Source organism: Halichoerus grypus, chromosome 14 (assembly GCF_964656455.1).
Source record: "Halichoerus grypus chromosome 14, mHalGry1.hap1.1, whole genome shotgun sequence".
Taxonomy (NCBI): domain Eukaryota; kingdom Metazoa; phylum Chordata; class Mammalia; order Carnivora; family Phocidae; genus Halichoerus; species Halichoerus grypus.
Genome location: NC_135725.1, coordinates 62622512 through 62641520, shown reverse-complemented (window position 1 = coordinate 62641520; position 19009 = coordinate 62622512). Strand labels below are relative to the sequence as shown.

General features: G+C 52.7%; 1 protein-coding gene across 6 annotated transcripts in view; it reads right to left on the bottom strand.

Annotated features, from left to right (window-relative positions):
• COL15A1 (collagen type XV alpha 1 chain) overlaps nt 1-19009 on the bottom strand; it is a 116109-nt gene that overhangs the window by 56637 nt on the left and 40463 nt on the right. For all 6 annotated transcript variants that reach the window (XM_036074151.2, XM_078061510.1, XM_078061511.1 and 3 more), the window contains exons 6-12: nt 14008-14155; nt 10098-10207; nt 8141-8296; nt 6788-6940; nt 5251-5400; nt 4638-4781; nt 719-778 (exon numbers count right to left, since the gene is read on the bottom strand). In XM_036074151.2, the coding sequence (XP_035930044.2) occupies nt 719-778; nt 4638-4781; nt 5251-5400; nt 6788-6940; nt 8141-8296; nt 10098-10207; nt 14008-14155 (921 nt within the window). The remainder of the gene's footprint in view (nt 1-718; nt 779-4637; nt 4782-5250; nt 5401-6787; nt 6941-8140; nt 8297-10097; nt 10208-14007; nt 14156-19009) is intronic.

Below are 19009 nucleotides of genomic sequence, written 5' to 3'. Positions count from 1 at the left end.
GCCCCTCTAGACTAGGACCCCTCCGGGGTTGGCCCATGCTGAGATACCTCTGGATGCCCAGTATCTTAGCACACGATCTGGTACCAAGAAGGTACTCGGTGTATACTTGTTGAATGCCATCAAATTCCTCCAAAGAACAAAAGGGAATTTCTAAAAACCCCTTTCTGGGACTTAATTCCTGAGCACAAGAACCAGGGGAGGCTGAAGTCAATCATGGAACGTGCATGGAGCACTCCAGTCTGGAGGTTAGGGCCGGGCTGAGACGGGTGGCAGTGGTTTGTGCATGCAGGTGGGAGAAGGGAGGCGGGGACGGGGGCCTGCTGCCACTGTCTGAGGGACCGGCTAGACTCGGGGCTTGGAGGCTGACTGGCTGGGCCAGGGGAGGCGGAGGGCCACTGGGGAGGTTTCCCGATTTCTGTCTTGATATCCAGGGGGATGGGGTGCCACTCCTAGAGATGGAGCGTCCTGAGGGAGGAGCAGCTCTGCGGCACGGTGATGAGTCATTTGGGATGCGGCTGAGAGATGTGTGGGCCATTCAGCGTGTAGGATATAAATGGGATGTAAACAGACTGCTCCCGAGCTCACTGAGGGTTCTGATAGAGGTGAAGGTCCCGGCGTGTCACTGGAAGGCACCCTGAACCTCAGCCTGTGCCTATTTCTCGGCATCCCCAGCCCCCTGCACGCTGTGTGTGTGCCGAGCCTGGATAGGGGGTCTCACCGTGGGTCCGGTAGGCCTGGCAGGTTCAGGGTGGCCAGGAAGCCCCTCACCAGCTTCAGCCTAAAGAGAACAAAAAGGTCAGTGGAGTGCTGGTCACACCCCCCTTCCACACACACATACACACTGTCGCCTCTCCTCCCTGTAGAAACTACTCATGTTTAAGATGGGGCTTATGCAGGGGTGAAGAAGGCTTTGATCTTCATGAGCCAGCCCAAGGGGCACCTGACCCACTCTGGGCTCAGGAGCCCTTCGTTTCTGCACCACATGCATAGCGTGGATGGGAATGATGGAAGGAAGGAGGCAGTAGGGACCCTCCCCATCCCGTCACCTAGGGTCCCCCCGCTCGACACCCCGGTCCAGGTCCTGTGAGAGCATGGTAGCCAGGCCCAATGTGTCTCCCTCTGAAGTGGGTCCTGGCCACCCTGCTCCTCCCACCAGCCTTACAGCCTGTCCAGAGCCTTTACTGCTCATAGGCCTGCCTCCCTGGGACCAGGGGCTCCTGGAGGGCAGGCCTGGTGCCTGAATCACCTCCAGACTCCAGCGCCTGGCCCCTGGCCGGTGCTCAGGAAATGCTTCAGAGTGACAGGAACACCCACTTGGAAAGGAGAAGGAGAAAAGAAAAATGAAGCAGAAAATGAGAAAGGGCAGCATCCCAGGGGACATTTAGCTGTCACAGAGTCCAGAGAAATGGCTGCTCTGACAAGAAAGGTGACAGAATGGCCTGAGCCACCAAAAGGAATGGAAACATGAACAGTGAATTCGCACAAAACCTGTGTGGTGTGATGCCCTCCTCAGACTCCCTTACTGCTCCCCGGAACCCTGTTGGCATCTGAAGCCCACTGAGGAGGCCAGCTCAAAGTGAGGACACCACCCTCCCCAGACCCCAAGCCCTCCTTCCCCTCCATCCCCACCAGCAGCCTCATGGGGCACCAGGGCCAGAGCACCCTCCATCCTGGGGGAGGTGGCGCGGGGGGGGGGGGGCGAGGACCAGGACCAGCATGCAGACGAAAAGGTCCCCAGAGCAGGCTCTGTGGGTGGGACCTCCGCAGGCTGTGGGGCTCCTGGGGGCCCTGGTCCTGGCTGCTGTGGGCACAGCCCCTCGGTGACAGTTTAACGTCACCGCTGCTTCAAGAGGAGTCTGTTATCATTCTGTGGTGACAGACACCAGACAAAACATTCCCACCAACGTCACCTCATTTCATTCTGACAACATCCTCGAGGGGGTAGTCATCATCACCCCCATTTTACAGATGGAGAAATTGGAGCACAGAAGTGGTAAGACCTCTCCAGGAATCCTACAACTACCAACAAGCAAACCCAGGTCTCTGAAGCTCCTGTGTGCCCAAGCTTTCCCAGGAAGAAAATCAGGGGCAGAGACTGGAGCTTAGCCACAGAAAGCACCAGAATTGGAAGGACCCTGTGATTACAAATGGGGAAACTGAGGCCTGCAGAGGTCAAGGTCTCCAGTCGGTGAAGAGAGGTGGCCAGAACTGAGCCCCACGCCATTTTTGTGGTTCTCCCAGACTCCCAATTCAGTCTCTTTGGGGCTCGGTCCTCTTACTGCCTCTGCTATTTCCTTGATCAGAACTGAATAGGTTAACCCCAAATAGCAGGCTCCAGGCACCTGACCAGAACCAATGCATTCTCCAGAATGGTCACAGCACCAGCCTTTTCTGCTTGGGGCCCAACCTGCCCTTTCTTTCCCACATGGCCTCTCTGAGCTGAAGACAAGACGATGTCATTGAAACCTGGTCTGTGTCCCAAAGACATGACAGAGCAGCTCAGCTCTGATGTGTGAGCCCCTGAGCAAGCTGAGGGTGGCCTGGGGGCTTGCAGCGAGCCCCTGCACAGAGGTGTGGCCACCTAGCCTCTGCCATGCCCCTCACACCCAGCAGATACTAGGCTCTTGATAAGTATTCCCCAAGTGACTAGTAGGAAGACCTTAGACGTGGAGTGACCTCATTTGGACCACCTGGACCCTGCTGACCAGCTTCCGGCTCATGTCTGGACGGGGAGGCTGGGGACAGTGCAAAACACAAAGGGACAAAGTCCAAACACTAAGGCTTTCACCCCTACTCATCTCCTGGGAGCTGTGTGACTATGAGCAAACCCCTAACCCTCTCTGGGCCTCATCTGCAACATAATTCTATATACATAATTGGTTGGGTGTATGCCATGCGTTAGAAGAACTTTTCCATGTACTGATTCAGTTAATCCTCACCACAACCCAAGAGGTAGGTACTAGGACCCCATGTCACGTATGAGTAAACAGAGAGAGAGATGAGAAGAGCTGTGGCACAGCCAGACTTTGATGTCTCTTTCCCCCACTGGCGTGGGTGACTGAGATTCACAGGGATCCTAAGGACATTCCGGAGTGGGTGCTCCCTTGGCTGTCCCTACTGTGCTTTTAAACCATTTGCTCATGAACTGAGGCTTCCATTTCCCTTCACTGACAGTTCCTGATATGGGCACTTAAGGGTGATCTGTCTTCATCAGTCACGTGCCAGGATGAACTACTATCTGTTTGGCTCTCCCCTTCCCTGTTCTCCCCCCTGCCTGGACTCTTCTTAGAGCTTTTACAAATTCCCACTGTAAGAGTCATTAACGCCCATGGTGAAAACACCAAAATGTATTAGGAACCTACCAGGCCTCCCCAGGCCTACCACTTTGAAGTCACAACTGCTAACATTCAGGGATTTCCTTCCAGAGTTTGTGCGTGAGCGTAGTTTTAAATAGTTAAGACCACACGATGTACTCAAGTTTATAACCAGCTTTCATCATCTAACCTTAGGTTGTATTTCCCCCACCATTAAATACTCCTAACAAGTATAATTTTAAGAGCTGCATAACGTTCCATTATTTGAATATACTTTACTCGATCAACCCCCCTACGGTTATCTAGTTAAACCGTGTCCAATTTGTTTTCTATTATGGGTAATATGGAGATTAGCAAATTGGTATACAACCAAGCCTTTTTACATAGCAGACCATCTCCTTTAGGATTAATTCCCAGAACAGAAGCTTCTGGGTCAACACTATGCAGCTTCATGGTTGTTAATATGTGTTAGCAAAGAGCTTCTCAGAAGTAGTAAGCCCATCAGCACTGCCACCAACACGGCTGGTTTAACTGGACAACCACAGGGGGTTAGTCCTGGACTGCTGTGATGCCTATAGCCTGAGCTTCAAGGCTCTGAAAGTGCAGGTGACCAGCTGTGACTCTGGTCACCAGACTGTCCCTTAAAAATATTCACATCTGAAGAGCAGCTCCATTCAGATTCACACCCACCCGTGCTAAGAACCAGCTCTGGGGTTCCCAGTTCTAAAACACAAAGTTATAGCCCTTAAGTGGGGACAACACCAGGCATGCGTACAGAGCTTTCCAAACATTCCCGGACCTGCATCCTTGGACTTGACCTCACAGCCATCCTCCTATAAAGAGGAGGAAATGAGGCCCAAAGACAAGAAGGGGTTTGCATGAGGTCACACAGGTACGGCCCGGAATTATAGAAACTCATGGGGGAAGGAACGTGTCAGTCACCCCCACTCAGCCCCGAGTCCCTGATGAGGCTTACAAGCTTCCCTGAATCCAGGATGGAGCCCTCGTGACATCTAGATAGGGTCTTGGCATCTTTGGCCAGCTCTGCCTGTTACAAAGTTCTCATTTGAATTTGGGGACAATTTGGGACATGAAGCCAAGCGCCCCACCTTTTTACCTCTTGCTTTTTCCTCTGCACCCTGCAGCTTCCTTGTGTGTTCCCAGGTTGCATGCCCCTCAAATGCCCAAATCTGGAACTTTATGAACCAAAATGAAACCTGCCTCTAAGCAAGCCAGGGGCAGGTCCCTCCCAGGACTCTGGCCTTTCTTTTTCTCCTTGGTAAGACAGGCCATGCCAAATCTTTGTGCCTCTATGCCGCTTACCAGAGTAACCCCTCTTTCAGAAGCCACTGTGGGTATGGGCAGTGGGGGCCCCTCAGGGGGACTGCTGTCCAGCTCTTCGGCCACAGTGCCGGGCAGGGGCTCCTCTCTTGTGGCTGCTGCTAGGTCCTCCTCATCACCAGAGCCCTGAAAAGCAAAACCAACGAGAGGAATCACCTCACCTGGCCTGTGACGCAATGCGCAGCAGGCTGCCCAAGAGTCTGGGTGACTGTCATTCTTACGGTGCTAGTCCAATTTCACAACACTTGCTTACCTTCAACCGTCGTTACGCGCGACAGGGTCACAGGAGCCCAGACTCATAATCCCCCTCCCACACGTGCATCTCCTCCTTCCCCCTGTCCCTAGCAACCCCTTCTGACTTGGCAGCACTCCGAGAAAATTCTTGGACAAAGCTAGGAGGTAGCAGGGTTGGGCACCTGATTCCCTGACCTGCTTCCAGGCACCCTGCTTCCCTCCCGTGGCGCCGACCGTGATCTGTGCTCTGCCAAAGCCGAGTGTTGGACTCGCTGCCGGGAGGCCAGCGACTGCTCCTGTCTCACGACGCTGACCCCTCTCCCTGCTGTGCGCCAGACAGAAACTGCTAGGAGACACTTACAGAAGCGACCACTCGCTCAGGGGCCACTGTGTGTGTAGGGGGAACCAGGCCACCTGTGGGGACCCCGCGAGTCTCCTCCTCCTCAGAAGTTATGAGCGGCACTTCTGCTGCAGCTGCTGGTGTTGTGAACATTCCTTCACCGACTGCGCCCTGAAACAAAAATGGCATGAGAATCGGCCACTTCTTCTACCCCCTGGTTCAGCAGGTGTGTGAGTGCAGGGGAGGAAGCCGCCGGGCCACCAGATAGATAACTCACATGGCCATAGCTTTGCTCATGCAAGACCTGCCTTGGCCCACAGAGCCCCGGAACCCCAGGCTGGAGCGCACCTCTCAGGTCAGGGCACCCATCCCCCGGACGCCCCTACGGCACACCGCTGCTGAGGACTTTGGCCAGATAAGTGTCCGACGAGCCACCCAGGTGCTCCTGGGATGGTACTTCCTTGACAAAGTGGTATTTGAGCTGAACTCTGAAGGATCAGCCAGGATTAAAGGCAGGGCAGAGGGAAGAAAAGGTTCTAGGCAGAGAGGAGAGGGTCCGGGCACATTCAAGAAACTGAAGGAAGGTCAGTGAGGTGGGAGAACTGAGAGCCAGGGAGACAGTGACCCAAGATGTGGTCACTGAGGCTGGCCAGGCCAGACCCTGAAAGGCCTTGTGGCCAGGTTGGGGAGCAGAGTCTGCAGTGAGGGCAATGGGAAGCTCCAAGCAGAGGGCTGCCCCCACAGGAGGAGCCGCGGGAGAGGATGGAGGAGGTGAGGCAGGGGCCTCAGCCATTGTCTGGACTGGGGACGTGCTGTCTCAGTCCACAGGCTGGCACTGGGGAATGGTAGAAGGAGGCAGGTGCATAGTGGATTTAGGTAGAAAAATCAACAAGACCTGATGCTTGACAGGATGTGGGGAGTAAGGAAGACGGAAGAGAATCCTGGATCGGCCGACTAGGGGGCAGTGGTCCCAATCTTTTGAGGTGGGAACACAAGAGTGGACACGAGGAGTCCAGGTTTGAGTCTGAGTCTGAAGAACTTGCAGGACTGCCACTGTAATGACATTTTAGGGACAGACCTGCCAGGTGTTATTTGCATCCCGCCTTCACGAGCTGGGAATGCTATCTCCATGCTGCCTAAGGAGAGGGTTGAGGAGGCTTGGCCCTGCCCTTGACCCTGAACTTCCTCTGCCCTCTGACAGCCCATGCTTGTGCACAGAAATCGGCCACGGCTGTGCCCACCATCACCTCTTCCGCTCACATCCAGGCTCCTCCACCCTGGTGGAGGGAGTGGGCCCCTGGGACCACCCCACCTCACTGGCTCTCCACCTGCCCCCAGCCTGGCTCCCCACTGGCCTGCTGGGGCTGTCAGCGTGTGCAGTCCCAGAGCCAACAGGGCTCCAGCACACGTGTACCCAGGCCTCGGCCAGCTCCCCTTCAGAGAAGTGCCCCATTCAGGCTCCTCTGGATGTGCTGAGCAGAATGAAGACTGGTCCTCCGAGAAGGTCAGGACCTGCTCCAGCTATGACCTTGACCCTGCGGCACTTGGCACTCCTCACCCGTGTCACCCCTTCCCCGGCGTCCTGGATGGCCGTGGAGAGGGTGGCTCCCCCCGTAGGTACACTGCCAGCCTCCACTTCCCCGGCGGAGCTCCCGGGCACCTCGGCCTCCCCAGCTGCGGCGGCTGCCGAGCCTTCTTCAGCATCTGCACCCTGAACAGGAAGATATTGCGAGGGAGCTGTCAGCGGTCCGCTGTGGTCAGTGTGGCTGGAGGTAGCCGACGGCCCGGGCCCCTCGGGCGCCTGCACCTCCCAGACCTCACCTTGTGCTGATGCCGCGAACGTGGCACCCACGCACAAACCCACGCCTCGCACACCACTCGAGGCGTGAGCCCCTGGCCAACATGCCACCTGCGTGGCTCACCCCGTTCCTCCCCGCCACCCGCGGTGCTGCCCACCACAGTCCCTGCCATCTCCCTTCTGCTACTCCCAGGAGTGGGACTTTCACCGACGCCCAGTCGTGGTGCTGGGGCAAAACCCAGGGTCTCGCAATGCACAGCCTTCTTTCTCATTAGAGCAGTTGGCTGCCCTCACTGACCACTTGCTCATCTCACTCTCCTTCCACCCCTCCTGCATCCCCAACCCTGCGCTCCCCACGGTCCCCAACAGTCACCGTGGCAGATCCGCTGGGTGCCTTCCAGGCCTTTACTCACTGAGACTCTTGGCAGGATATGACATCGCTGACCAAACCCGGAGCAAGCCAATACCCCCCGTTGCCCGGACCACGACCCAGCCTCCGATCCCAGCCCCCGGCCTCCAGGCTTGCTTCTCCCACCCTTCCTCCACTTTCTCAGTCCTACTCTGACTAGGTCACTAGCCCTTCAGTGACTCCCCACTTCTGAACACACTCCAGCTCCAACTCATGGCTCCCAGGGCCTCAGGGGCCTCTCTAGCCACATTCCCTGCACCCCCTTGTTCACACATGGACCCTCTTTCCATGTTCCTGTTGGTGCCGCCAGGCCTCTGCTCCTGCTGGCCCGCCTCCTAGAGCACCTGTTTCACTCCCAGCTGCCAGGCTCCTTCTAGGCATCCCCATGGTCTCGCCTTCGGCATTCTTTCCCCAGGACGGCTTCCAGGAGCCCCAAGTCTGGGTTCTGGGCCCTTTTCGGTGCTTCTCCTATTGCCTCTTACAGCTCTGTCCCCAGGAACTGGCCTATCGGATTTACCTGTGCCCAGCATAACACATCACTCCGCAAACATCTGCTGAATGAGGCAACAGACCCCTCAGCCTCCAAATCAGTGTCTACTCAGACTTGATCCCACAAGGCCATCACTCCGCATTCTGCCGACTGATAAGGAAGACCTGAGATGCCCACCCTCCCCCAGAAACAGCATATGCTCTGAGCTACTTACCAGAGTGACCCCTTCCCCCATGACCTCAGTGGACAAGGAGAGGGCTGGCCCCCCGGTGGGCACACCACTGGTCTCTGCTTCCCCGGCGGTGCTGGTGGGCACCTCAGCCTCCCCGACTGCTGCGGTGGCTGCCAAACCTTCTTCGGCATGCACACCCTGAAATAAAAGCATCATGAGGGACCATGTCACTGGGCCCATGGCTCTGATCAGTGTGCCTGTCGCTGGACAGAAAAGACTGCTCACACCCCTCTCTCTATCAGCTTGCATTTCTGTAGCTTCCTTCTCTCAACGCACTTTCTTATCTATGACGTCACCCCAGCCCCACGACATTCCCAGGATCACAAAATCCCAGGGACAGGAGAGGCCGCAAGGCAGCTGTATCTCCTGTTTGATTCCAAGCATCTGTTTGCACATGCCCAGTGGCCGGGAGATCCCTGTCTCCTGAGTCAGCCTGCTCCAGCTCCAGACACGTCTATCTAGACACACCTGTCTCCCTGTGACCTTCCCTATGTGCCCGTCCAGAAGCCATAAAAACAAGTCGGATGCCTTTGCCCCTGATGGAGATTCAGAGATATGCAGGCAACAACTCTGTCCTCCCCAGCCTTCTCCATACTGAACCCCATGATTCTTCTCTCCCTGGGACTCAGTTTCCTTGGGAAAAGCATAACCTTCTCTGGAGGTTACACAGCAGATGCATGAAATGGAAACAGCAGTTTGGCTGCTAGGGTCATCAAACTATGTTTTATCTCAGTTTCCAAAGGTTTTTTGTTTTTTTTTTTCTTTTAAATTTGAGGGGCGTGGGGGTCATTCTGTTTTGTTTTGTTTTGCAAAAAGTAGCTCTTTACCACTAAGCTTATCAAGGTTAGATTTCCTTGCTGTAGGATTTTTAAGGGGTCTATAATAAGGAGGATATAAAGTGGAGAATTTCCCAAATGTATTTGACCACAGAACCTTTTTTCCTACAACATGAATCCTTGCAGAATTATTGTTTTCCCCCCAAAAAAGAGAGAAAGGATGATGTCACAGATTTTAAAATGAGACTCTTTCTGCCTCAAATTCAGCTGAAGTCCCAAAGGGCTTACACTAAAATACAATTAAGAACAATTAATTCATTGTACAATTAAGTACACTTCACATGCTAGAAGCAGGAACCAGACCACTTGTGTGGGATGTACTAAGAGACAAGAAAGGAAATCAGTTCTATCAGGGTTAGCCTGCCACCTGCCTCTGGGCTATAGAGGAAAAGGTAAAGAATTCCTTTGGAGACAATCATCAGTGTGCTGGGATTTCCTCCTCCCTTCTCCCCACTACAAACCATTTGTGAGCTGGATATGTGTTCCTTGGAATTTGGGAGACAAAGGGACTAAATTTTGATATAATGCTGGACTGGATTTTGGAAGTAGCTATGAAAATAGGTTATTATCAGGTCATGACTGGGAGAGCATGAGAAGTGCCTGAGTTTCATCCCAGGATAGCAGAAAGAATGAGCTGAACCTGTGGGTTTTTAGCAGCGGTTGTTGTGAGAAGAAGACATTTGCTTTAATTTCACACCTTACTGTGTCTAGCATTTAAAAAATTGGCTTTGCAGGTGTAAAAGCCAATTACATAACAATGGTGGACATGCACGTGTGCAATCAATCTGGTTCTGTCTTAAAGGGGCTCCAAAGGAAAAGGCTGTGTGTCTTCACAAATGAGCAGGAGGGAGGTGGGTAATGTGGTGAGGACCCGGCACGCATCCCCCGGGTAAGGTGTGAGGCCCAGCTTGTGCTACATCTCCTCCCCGTCCTGGTGCTTCCCTGGAGAGCCTCCTGGGCCCTGGTCTCCTCTCTTCTGTACCATGATGTTCAGCGGAAACCCTCTTGATTCTTTACCATGCCTAACACAAGTCACCATCAAGTCTGAAATGAGCAAACGAACTGACTACTGATTTAGCAAATGAAATTTACCATTCACTCACCTCTTCAGTGACATGAATGAAGGCCCCATCCCCGGAGCCAACCTCTGTAACGGGGGCTCCGTCCATAGTATGAACTCCCTCCAGGGTGTCATTCAGGACCTCACCAGACCCTACGGAAGCAGGCATTCTGTAACTGATAACTGCATTTTGTAATCTTGGAAAAGGATGAAGTATCTTTTTACCTATTAACTTGAAAAGATGTCCATAATACAGGATTAAGAGGGGAAAAAACCAAGTTGCAGAAAAAACGACGTTGAAGGGCAGTATCGCACTGTGCTTGATCCGGCACCACGTGTGGGGTGGGAGCCCGGCTTTGCCGCTCACTAGGAACGTGACCTGTGGCGAGTCATTCAACCGGGGCCTCAGGTTCCTCATCCATAAATTGGGAACAACAATTCCTATTTTACAAGGTTGTTTGGAAGGTTACGTACTGCAAGGATTAAATAAGTTAATACAAAAAAAGCATTGAGGACAGTCCCTAAATAGTTAGCAATTTAGTTAGCCATTCATAAATGTTCACTGTCAGTGTGGTTCTAAGTGTGTAAAGGGAAAAAAACTATTTGAGCATACAAGTTTTATGATCATTATATATATAATCATCACTACATAACTAACACAATTATTAAATAACATTTGTAATATATAGATACATATGTGTGTGCAGATAAACCACACAAAGTTGGCTAACCCACAATGCTTAATACTGGTTTCCTCCAGAGGATAGGAAAGGAAATTACTATTTTGGAGGGTTCATACAACTCTGCATTGATTGAACTGTTACCACAAGCACATATCTCTTTTGCAATTTAAAAAACAAGTGGGGGGCGCCTGGGTGGCTCAGTCGGTTAAGTGTCTGCCTTCGGCTCAGGTCATGATCCCAGACACCTGGGATCGAGCCCCACATCGGGCTCCCTGCTCAGCGGGAAGCCTGCTTCTCCCTCTCCCTCTGTCTGCCGCTCCCCCCTGCTTGTGATCTGTCAAATAAATAAATAAATAAAATCTTTAAAATAAAAAAATAAAAATAAACAAGTAGGGTCCTAAAGCAAAGAAAAAGAAATTATACTAATATGAATGTATGCCTGTCCCATGCAGTACCTCACTTAATCTTCCCGCTAGCCCATCTGCCCTACCCACAAGGACCATCCCACCACCTGACAGCTGGGGGAGCAGAGCCAGGACAGGAATCCCGAGTTTTCAGGCTGCCCACTATCACCCCGTGGCATGTGTGTGCTACTCTGATGTGCACATTAGCACTTTTTTATGATTAACCCCGTTTTGCTGAGGAGGAACAGGGTGCCACAGAAAGTAAGTGACTGGGAGGGGCCCTGAAGCCAGGTCAGCCTGTCCCCATGTCAGGCCATATCCACCCATGCTGTACTAACGCATGTCCCACGGTGAGAACTGTGTGGGCAGGGGAAGATGCTGAAGGATCCCCTGCCGGCATCACCACTCTCTCGTCCTCCCGAATCTTGCCACCAGGGGGTGCTGTGCAAACAGCAGGCCAGACTCCAAACCTCTGAGTCCCCACTCCTTGGAGGATGTTAAGTTCGGGGGTGGAGGGAGGGGTGCCCTGGGCCAAGATGGTGTCAGGAAAGCTTGGAATAAAACTACTAGGTAGCTTTCCCTAGACGGGGACAGGGCTCAGGGTTCAGGCCCCTTTCTCCTCACCATCTGGGCTGTCCACCCAATAAGAAGAACAGGAACACTTCAGCAAGCTCTGTTGTTTCTGTTTGGCCTTTTCTCTGCCAGTAAAGGAGTCTGGCTGATCGCAGGAAATAGACAAGCGGTGCTTGGATCTCCGTCCCAGTCTGCATTTGGCTCCCACCTCCTTTGCACTCACCCCCCAGTCTAGGAGAGGCTCTTGCCTGGCCCTGCAGCCTCTGCCCGCTCCTTGCCCCTCCTCAGAGATCCTCATTCCACCCAGGAGAACAGCATTCACAATTCATAAACCACTTCCACATCCCTGGGAAGGGTTCAATCCTCTAAACTACCTGGGAGGCAGGGATTGTGAACACTCCCAGGGGGCAGGTAAAGACTCTGAAGCTTGGGGCACCTGGGTGGCTTAGTCGGTTAAGGGGCTGCCTGAATTCAGCTCAGATCATGATCCCGGAATCCTGGGATCGAGCTTCTCCCTCTCCCCTACCCCTGCTCATGCACTCTGTCTCAAATAAATAAAATCTAAAAAAAAAAAAAAAAAAAAGAATCTGAAGCTTGGAAATATTAAGCAATGTGCCCCAGGCCCAAGAGCAAATAGGTGGCTGAGCAGAGCTTCTGTCCAAACTGTCTGCTCTGTCCCCAGTCTTCCCCAGCAACACCCTGACTCCGTGCTTGTATTATGACTGTATGAAATTACGACACAAATTTTTTCCTATTCAGTACTCTATACCTGCTCTCACCCACAGACTTCCCAATTTAGTTGTTAAAATAACATGCATTTACTGATGGCAGAAGTGAAAAGAAGAATGATACATATGATTACAGAAGGCTTGTTAAACACAGAAGTAAAGAAAGAAAAGCCACCCACAATCCTACCACCCAGATAACTACTTAGAACATTTTGTTGTCTATTACTCTCTCTCTCTCTCTCACACACACACACACATAGCTCTAAGTGGCTATATATAAATAGATATAAATAATGTATTCAAAGTTAGGGTTACAGCACACATAGAGTTTTGAAATCTGCTTTCTTCGTGGAGTACAGCACGAGTCCGTCGCTGGGTCATTACATCTTCGGCATTACCAGCCTCAGGGCCGTACATATACATGAAAGACAACTTGCCCGCCCAGTCTTTCCTACAGGCCGAGTGGGTTTTTGTCCTTGTTTTCTGCCCTGCATGTTGGCATTCTTGCATGAGCAGTAACCTCAGTCTGAAGCTGCTGCCCTTCTGATAAAGGGCAAGAAGTACCGACCCGTCTCAGCCTTGGACACATGTCATGCTGCTGCCTGGGGGTCACAACAGATCTTGGGTTTTGACCAGGTTGTCCTCTGCACATGTCGGGGGACAAGGGTCAGGGGCGAGAGCCCTGGATGGGGAGCCAGGGGGCCAGCACTCCCCGAGCCTGCTGCTGACCCGTGGGTGCCTGCCTGTCCCTCTCTCTGGCCACCAGTTTCCCGTGCGTGCCCCACAGGAGTTCTGATGACCTGATCTTATCCTCTGAGAGAGAGTCAGGAGTTTGCAGCTGAAGCTGGAAAGGGATTCTGGAGTTGGGTCTGGGTACGGGGTCCATCCCACCACTCACTAGCTGTGTGACTATGGGCATGTCACTTACCTTTTCAAGCATCATTTTTTCCACCCATAAAATACTGGCCAATAATACCAACCAGAAGATGGACTGTCAGGATTGGAGATGAAGTAGGTGAACACTTGGCAAACAGTAGGTATTTAATTAACAGCAACAATTACTGCAAGCTTTTTGTTGGAACTCAAGCCCTTCCAGAGTCCAGGGTTAAAAGTGTAAGTATCAGGGGTGCCTGGGGGGCTCAGTCGGCTAAGCGTCTGCCTTTGGCTCAGGTCATGATACCAGGGTCCTGGAATCAAGCCCCACATCAGGCAGGAAGTCTGCTTCTCCCTCTGCCTCTGCCTCTCCCCTGTTCTTGTGCACGCATGTTCTCTCTCTCTCTCTCAAATGAACAAATAAAATCTTAAAAAAAAAAAAAAGTTCAAGTATCCAAGTTCAAACGCAGCTCTGCCATTTACAAGCCGAAGTGCCCCAGCTAGGTAACCTAACTTCTCTGTGACATGATTTCCTCATCTTGTCTATAAAATGAGGATGGTTATAATTCCTTCCTCGGAGGACCGAGGGGAAGGTGAAATGAGAGGCTCTATGTGGCATACACCACACAGGCTGGGCACACAGGATCACTTCATGAAAGGCCACCGTGGATGAGGGCGCTTCAGGGACTTGCCTTGCTCAGGGCTTCTGTGCATGACGACACTCAGGTTGGTGGTTTCCGGAGTCCCCTCAGGTACAGGCTCGCCAGAAAGCTCCGCATCCTCAGAAGGAGGCGATGGAGTTGGAGGTGTGTTTATGGGTTCAACTTTTGCTTCTTTAGACTGAAGGGAGGAAAAACGAGAGCTGAAAGGATTCAGTTGGGAGGAAAGCAGAAAAAAATGGCAGTGATTTTCACTGGAGGAAATAATACATCCACAACACGCTGAACAAGCCCAGAAAAATGCCTGGACCTGCCTATTATATACGTAGGCTATCACTGAACCTCCCAGGATCTGAAAAAGGTGCATGCTAGGGGTAATTAAATTCTGTTCTGTTTACAGTAAGACTCTGCTCATCTTGGCTGAAGCTCAAGCACAAGGACCCTGCATCTCGGACCAGCACAGAGGAGATGCCCAATAAAGATCTCTTAGGTGAGGGAATGAATGAGTAAACAAATGAATGAACCAGGCTGTCCTGATTGGATATAAATCCAATCCCAGTGTGAACTGCACACCTATGAAATATAAGATGGGTGTGATTTCCTTCCAAGGAAACTTCAGGATCTGGGCAGCTTTTCCAAAAGCAGTCAATGTCTTAACTAACTTTTCCAAGTAGAGAAAAATGAACAGACAAAAACCCCCAACAGTTGGAACCACAGAGCAGCTTCAAGATCTAGGCAGAAATCCTGATGGGGGGGCCACAAAGGTCATGACATCATCCCTAGAGCCAGGATCAGGTAGCAGCTTCTAAGCCCAGGGCTTGGGGATGTTCAAACAGTCTCATCCCTTTCTGAGCTCAAGGAGTTGCACATGGTGAATGGAAGGATCCTGCTGACCAGTGTTGGACCTGTGGTATGAATAAGAAACAACTCAGCCACTGAGATTTTTAGGGCTGATTTTTGTTACAGTAGCATGACTCGCCCAGCCTAATAACAGAAGATTATTTCCTTAATGTCAGAATCTAGTATACAAACAATAAGTCTCTGGTCCATCAGAACAAAGGGGATTCTTATGGGCACCATAACTTGGGATTCAGTGGTTCAGTTCTTAGAATCAAATTTAGGTCAAATCTCTGCACTCCACTTACTGGCTACTTTTTATTGGGCAAGTCATGTAACCTTCCTCCTTTGTAAAATGGGACAACAGTGACTACTCACAGGGTAGAAAGCACATGGAGGTGCTCAACACAGAGCCAGGCCCATAGTATGAACCTACATATTATTATTATTATTCACATCACTGGAATTTTAAATTTTTGAGAAAGAACAACCCCTCAATAGTGCTTTTCTCTGGGCGTTGGTATTTTTTTTTTTTTTAAGATTTTATTTATTTATTTGAGAGAGAGAGAATGAGAGACATAGAGCATGAGAGGGAGGAGGGTCAGAGGGAGAAGCAGACTCCCTGCCGAGCAGGGAGCCCGATGCGGGACTCGATCCCGGGACTCCAGGATCATGACCTGAGCCGAAGGCAGTCGCTTAACCAACTGAGCCATCCAGGCGCCCTGGGCGTTGGTATTAAAGGGACTGCTTTATCTTTTTTGCTCACCTGTAACTGCAGTTTTTCCAATAATGAGTATGGAATATTTATGTATGAAAAATAAAATATAGGTTATTGTACTGTAAAATCTCCAGGGTGGAAGCAGGAATGGAAGCCTCCAAGAAGTTGGGCCTTCAAGAATGAGGAGAGTTACAGAAGACAGGGATGGAGGGAGGTGCTGGGTAAGAAGGGACACAGCATTGTCAGGGCCTGGCTACCTGCACCTGGCAAGGGTTCGAGGGTTCAGGGAGGGAAGAGGGGGACAGAGCTGGGGGGGGCAGAGAGCGGGGAGGCCGGTTCTTTGGTGAGAAGTCCCCTTGGACCTGGGACCTTCATGGGTAGCATGCTCAAGAGAAGTGTGTGCTTTGGGGAGTTAACCCTGGCACCAATGAGAGCATGGATTTGAGGGTTGGGAGTTGAGGTTTAGGTCAGGAGACCAGGAGGCTGCACGACAGAGGCCCAGCGAGGCTAGAAGCAGGGCGGGCAGTGGGAGCAGAGAGCAGCTGCCACCACCAGAAGTTGTGAGGAACTCCACTTGGGCTTCCCCGCTCCTCCCCGACTGCGCGGTGCCCCAGCAGGGTGGTAAGAGCCTCTCCCCAGGCAGTTCCTCTCCTCTCCCTTCAAGAAGCAGGGGGCACTCTGCCGTGGTTCTTGGAGGATGTCCCTGCTGGTAAGCTGACCCTTGGTGGTTTGGGCCAGGTGTCCGGCCTCCAACAGGTGGCCGTTGGTTTTCAGGGGTTAGTGTGGATGCGGAACCTGTGTGGCTGAAGATGAAATGGGACTGTCAAGTCTCAAGACTTTGTATTAAAAGTGTAGAGGTTTGCTGAGCCTCTCTCTCATTCACAGAGTTATTCATTCCACATGTATTTCCTGAGGCCCTATGGTGTGCCAAGTCCTTCGCTGGCCCCCAGGAATACAAAAATGAAGAAATACGACAGAGTGTCTACCCTTACATTGTTGGACTATGGGGAGACCCAGACTCAGACACGGTGTGGTTGAATGTGGCACGTGGGACAGCAGAGGTGAGAGCCGAGTGCAGGAGGGAAGCTCCAACAAGGAATCCTGAAGGAGAAGTTAGGAATTGGCCAGGTAGGTGGGGGGTGTGGGCAGGGCCCTCCAGGCAAACAGACCACTGGGGCCAAGGCCTGGACTAAGAGGTTACAAATGTTTACGGAGTCTGGGAAAACTGTGAGCATTTAGGTGTGGATGGAAGAGAGCTCCTGGCTGTGGATCAGAATCACCTGCAGAGCTTTCATAAGTACACTTTCTTGGACCTCACTCCAGACCCCCTGAAGCTGAATGTCCAGGTATGCAGCCCAGAGGCAACCGTCCCCCCGCCACTGCCCCACCACCCCCCGCCAAGACACACACACAATTTTGATGCACAGCCAGGGCTGAGAACCATAGGGACATTAATTCTAACTAAGCATGATAGAACTTTCCAGAAATGGAAAGGTGTGTCAACAGAAGCTGACTTAGGGGGAAGCATGGGGTAGCAGGGACTCCTGCCCTAAATGGGGAAAGAGGTGAGGAGGGCTGGCTTTTTAAGTCCCTGTCTGCTCAGGCAGCCCATGATTCAGTTTGCTGGTCATGGCTTGTGTCTTGCAGGGTGGCAGGTTGGAAGGGGTGAGGACAGGGAACTGAGATTCATTCCAAGAGAGAAGCCAGACAGAGATGGAAGGGGAACGTCTGCATGAAGAGGAAAATTCCCCCGTCCTGGAGGGGTGGCCACGGGGGGGAGCCATGGAGCCCCTCCAGGAGATGGTGACATGCCTGACAGAGCCCTAGACCAGAGCTGGAGACCTGGCTCTGCCACCTCCAGGCGGGGCAGCCCCGGGGACAAAGCTCTTCGCTCCTCTGTGCTTCAGTGCCCCCTCTGAGGAATGAATGGAAAAGCACCTCCCGGCAAACAGCAAAGGAAAGTGAACGCTCTGCAGGAGCCATGCCGGGAGCCTGAGAACGGGACTCTGATACCAGGAACAGACCAGTTAGCATCAGGACCCACAGCCCAGAGAGAATTCTGTTAAGGACTAAGGGCAACCACAGCGGTTTGGCATGCCCCGCAGCCCCAGTCTCCAGCCAACCAGGAAGTAGGTGGTGGGAAGGGGGCCCCAAGAGGAACAGGGCACTCTAGCACAATAAACTTACCAGGCAAGAGCGACACCCACCACCACGCACCGAGGGCTGCCGTGTGCCAAGCGCTGCCCGTGTTTCACGGGGGCCACGTAACTCGCGCCAGCCTGTGACGTAGGCACGCCGCATCCCAACCCAGGAGGAGGAAGTTACTGACTCTCGGTCCACAACGAGTAAGGGGCCGAGCTGAACCACACCTGGGGGGACTCTGATACGCACCAGTTCTCTTAACACCACTGAGGACAATGGGGCTGGGAAGTCTAGGAAGGAAAGTGTTCGGGGGGGCCCCAGGGACCACTGAGTCCCTCAAATGTCTTTTCTCTTCTCCAGATCCTGGAGGAATGTATTCCTTACTTCCTCCCGGCTGCGGCGTCCTCGTGCACCTGCCCCGCACCTGCGGCACTGCGGCCTGAGGTCCTGACGTCACCACTGCCTGACCCTGGCAAAGCCACCCTGTTCCCTGAGCATCTGCCGCCACCTCCCGTGCGAGGCTGTTGCAAGGGTTAAATCAAGTCACGTATACACAAGCACCAGGCCCACAGCGGGTATTGAGAAATGTTGGTCCTCTTCCATCCCCTCCCTTTCTCGACCCCTGTCCAGAGCTGCCCAGCTTCAATGCCTCCTCCACCAGAAAGTCCTCCCTGACCAGTCCCTGCCGCCATGATCATCTCATGCTCTCAAACCTCACTCCCCCTTCCCGTCCCTCTTGCGAGGCCACCATGTGTTACTGGCATCTCTGCCTGAGCTGGACTCAAGCCTAGCTGTGAACTGGTACACTGGGGGACAGCATCAGGCTAGAAGGCCCAAGGGACCACCGCTCTGTGCCCTGCTGCAGGTGCCCTGGACACGCCAACGGGGGGGCCCAGAGCTGTGGCACACAGGGTTACAACACTCCCCAGAGCAGCCACCATCCCCATCACTGCCCAGACCACCTTGGACCCTTGCCTCTTCCATCTCAGCTGCCCTAGAATTGGCTGTGATCCTAGGGATGAACCTCTGCAACACCGCCCAGGCCAGAAGAACAGGGCTGTAGCCTGACCCCTGGATGAGGCATCAGGTGGCCCATGCTCTAGCCTCAGCTCTGTCCAGGCACCCAAGGGCCAATCTTGTCCCCCCCGTCTGGGCCTCAGTTTGCCCATCTGTACAAAGGGCAGTTTTCCATATACCTCTGTACAGAAAGAGGGTAACTTTAAGCACCACCCCCTGCACTAACAGACCACAGTTCTATTCTGCCCCACCCAAACCTCTGTCACCAGAGGTCTATAATCTATAGCCTCTGCCTTATTCCCTTGCTTTCTTTTATCAGAG